The following is a 4159-nucleotide window of genomic DNA, read 5'->3' as shown; positions in this document are numbered from 1 at the left end:
GGGGCCCGTCCTAGGCCGAACGGGCCTCGGCGGCGGCGCGGCTGTCGTGCCACGTGGCGGCGAGCGATTCGCGGCGGCGGGGAAGCGGACGCGTCCAGCCGGATTCGGACGTGTCCGGCCGGTGCGGGGGCGAAATTTAGGGTTTGAAGAGGAGGGGATCCGGGATATTTCGAGGGGGGTCTATTTATAGCCATAGAGGGAGCTAGGAGAGTTCAAATGAGGTGCGGTTTTCGGCCACGCAATCGTAATCGAACGCTCTAGATGATGGAGCAGAGTTTGGTGGGTTTTGGGCCAAATTGGAGGGGTGTTGGGCTGCAACATACACGAGGCCTTTTCGGTCCCTCGGTTAACCGTTGGAGTATCAAACGAAGTCCAAATGGTATGAAACTTGACAGGCGGTCTACCGGTAGTAAACCAAGGCCGCTTGGCAAGTCTCGGTCCAATCCGGAAATGTTTAATCCCCACACACGAAAGAAGTTAGAAATGACCACCGGAGGAGAACGAAGCACCGGAATGCAAAACGGACAACGGGAAAAATGCTCGAATGCCTGAGATGAACACGTATGCAAATGCAATGCACATGATGACATGATATGAGATGCATGACAACGACAACAACACACGGAGATAAAGACCCGAACCCGAGGAAATAAATATAACTTAACGCCGGAAACGGCAAGAGTTGGAGTACAAATAGGGAAAGTTACATACGGGGTGTTACAGTGACGCAGCCACTCTGGAGGCATTGGCGATCAGGGAAGGGTTAGCATTAGCCCAAGATATGAATCTTCATCACATACATTTAGCATCAGATTGCAAAGGTGTGGTTACAGAAGTCCAAACGGGAAGCGGATCGAACTATGGAGCTGTTGTTAAAGAGATCAAGATGACAGCTACTTCTTTTTCCTCTTGTAATATAGTTCATGAGTCTAGGAGCTCCAATGTGGATGCTCACAATCTAGCGAAGCATGCATTAAAATTAGGGCCTGGCCGCCATGTTTGGTTAGGCCAGACTGATAGCATTTCTTTCGTCCCTGTAAACATTGTGACAATTTGAATAAAAAGCTTAGCGAGATTGTCTAAAAAAAACTAATACTATCGACTAGCGACTTGGCGTGCCCAGATATCCAACATGTGCGAATTGCAACTACTACAAAATATGTTTGATCAAAGTGCAAATTAAAGTAAATTGCAGTGGACGCTAATCATGACGCCACTATATTACATGCCAAATATTATCTGGAAGGAGATGTTTTGAAGTTGCTTACGACTTTACTTTCAAGCATGCGTTGATTTCTGAATTCCTTGTCGATTCATAAAGCATAGATAGTCTTCGTACGTACCTAGGGTATCAAATTCACAGGAGTTACAGGCTGTTTTATGTCAGTTAGCCGTCAACCACAGCAAAAAGAAGATTCCAAGAAGGAAAGAAAGTATTATCTTCTACCTACCTAGACCTGGTAAGGATTATCTTCCATTTTCAAATTTGACATACTAGTTTAATAACCTACTCCCCCCGTTTCTATTTACTCCGCATATTAGGCTTGTCTAAAGGTAATGTTATATACTTTCAACAAGTTTACGGAAACATATATTAACATATACACCACCAAATCAATATCATTGGATTCATCATTGCATATATTTTCACATCATATAAATTTGTTACTGTAAATTTTCATATTTTTTCGTACAAACTTGGTCAAACTTTATAAAGTCTGACTTCAGCCAAAGCTAGTATATGAAGTAAATAAAAACAGAGGAGTACTTTAGAGTGCTTCAGTGAGCCCTACTTTGTGTCCGGACACTCTTATGCGTCCAAACGGACCCCTACTTTGGGTCTGATGCATTCGGAAGTCCGGAAGGCAGAGTAGGGGAGTTTAGACGTCGGCCATGTTCAACACAAAAGAACTCGGTGGCACACAGCTGATTATGTACAGCTGATTATGTGGACAGTTTCTCAGAATCTGAATACGAAAACTGGTAAGCTGAAAATAACTGGCCCATTATATCCCGCACACACGAGGACTTAAGGTATATTTGGTTGGTGCCCAAATTTGCCCTACCTAATTATTATTTTTTGCATCCTATGATACTTTAACTTTCACTTGGTTGCAAAATCTTGGAATCTCTAGCCAATTTTTTGGATAGCCAATGGTTGGCAAAATAAAATACCTAGGGCATGCTATGGCATGAAACAAACACACCCATATATAATGTGCAGCACAATATTACTGCTTCACATTCCCATGCACTTTGGGCCCAAACGTCACAATGGTAGATCGTCCCATAACTGTCAATGTATGAGATACACATCCAACCACCAACTAGTCTAAGCACTGGAGTATTTCAAACCAAACCTAAGTTTGTATGTTACATGATGACAAGATACACGCATACCCTGCAACGGCAGGGAAACCTCGCAGGGCACGGCATGGCGCTGCGCCCGATACATCGTGCCAGCACTATCACAGCCACACTATCATGCTATGCTATCATCAGTCAGAAACGTATGAGCAAATGCTACATTGTACTCTACACAATTAAGGAGCTGGTATCGTCGCACAGAAGCAGGCAGATGACGATGGTTCCCAAATTATTCAGGCCAGCTTCTGGGAGCTGATGATTGCTCCCCGCTCTCGCGCAAGCTTGACTGCTTCAAGTCTCTCAGCGCTGCTGCAACGAGCTAACCAAACAACCATTAGTTTAGTTTGCAAAATGAACGATTCATGAGAAAGACAGAGTTAGGCATCAACTGGAAAACAAGTCCGTCTGACTAAAGCACACCGTACACGTTGACCGAGCAAGAAAATTGGACAAATAAACACTAGCAGGTGGCTGCTAATTCCACACAAACACACACACAAAAAGTACTCCCTCCGTCCAAAATTAACTGTCGCTGAAACGAGTAGATACACCCATTTCAGCAACAGTTAATTCCGGACGGAGGTTGTACTTCTTTACATATCTGACGCTTCATAGGCGAACTGCATCATCAAAATAACACACAGCAATAACTTACCATAGACATCTCTAATTGAGTCTTCCCCAGTAATTCCAGCATTCAAACTATGTATGTACTAGGCATTCATAGTCTATAGTCATCTCCAAGTCGGTGTAAATTAACAGCAATAACTTACTATAGAAATCTCTAGTTTAGGTTCATAAGTAACCATGATTAACATTGGTGAAATTTAACAGCAATATAGTTACTGGGGATAGACAGCTAAATTTACTCACTGCCCCGGTTTATACTTCATAGTTATCTTGGTGGTACGAAATTCAGCTTCAGAATGAAAAATGAGCACTCACCCTGTGGGGAGCTCCACCCTGTAGTCTGGGACTTCTCCGAGGCTCGGCGTTCTGGTGTTGCAAAAACAATGGACTGTTCTGGGCAACAGGAGAAGGGTTATGGTTTTGCGAGTACGATGGACCGTTCTGGACATTGGGCGATGGGTTCTGATTATGAGAATAGGATGGACTGTTGTGGACAGTGGAAGATTGATTCTGATAATGGAAATGGGATGGATTGCTGTGGACATTGGACGATTGATTCTGGTCATGGAAATAGAATGGAGTGCTCTGGATATTGGACGATTGACTCTGGTTCCGCGAATAGGATGGACTGCTCTGAGCCATATACCGAGGATTCTGAGTTGGCGAATAGGATGGACTGCTCTGAACCATATACTGAGAATTCCGAGTTTGCGAGTAGGATGGACTGCTCTGAGCAATATACTGAGGATTCCGAGTTTGCGAGTATGATGGACTGTTCTGGACAACAGGCGATGGATTCTGGATTACCAAATGCAATGGACTGTTGTGGACAACAGGCGATGGATCCTGGTTTTGCAGATGCGATTGACTGTTCTGGACAACAGACGGCAGAGCCCCACTCCCTGAACTGCCATCGGCATGATTCTCCCTCGATTTCCCTCGAGTTTGAATCTCACTGCTAGTGGCAGCAGTACTACCCTTCCTCGAATACTGAGTCGCGGCAGCTCTAGCCCCGGCTATCGCTGCAGAAACACTCTCAGTCTTGACCAGGGCAGACTTTGAAGAGTCGAAATTGAGAGATCCCGGCTTGAGAGACAAGGGGTTTCTGGGATCTGGAAGCGGGAACTTGACCGGCAGTGGACCTTGAACAGGCGAAAGACCC

General features: G+C 44.8%; 1 protein-coding gene across 1 annotated transcript; it reads right to left on the bottom strand.

Annotated features, from left to right (window-relative positions):
• Window positions 1-2193: 2193 nt before the first annotated feature.
• LOC123176656 (uncharacterized protein C2orf16) lies at window positions 2194-4152 on the bottom strand (the record flags this gene model as incomplete). Its single annotated transcript, XM_044590756.1, has 2 exons — window positions 2194-2686; window positions 3313-4152. Coding segments are annotated over 2 exons (930 nt in total), but the record flags the coding sequence as incomplete, so codon positions are not given.
• Window positions 4153-4159: the final 7 nt, after the last annotated feature.

Source organism: Triticum aestivum, unplaced genomic scaffold (genome assembly GCF_018294505.1).
Source record: "Triticum aestivum cultivar Chinese Spring unplaced genomic scaffold, IWGSC CS RefSeq v2.1 scaffold183172, whole genome shotgun sequence".
Classification (NCBI taxonomy): Eukaryota; Viridiplantae; Streptophyta; class Magnoliopsida; order Poales; family Poaceae; genus Triticum; species Triticum aestivum.
Note: the sequence above shows the minus strand (reverse complement) of the source record. Positions and strands in the feature narration are given on the sequence as shown.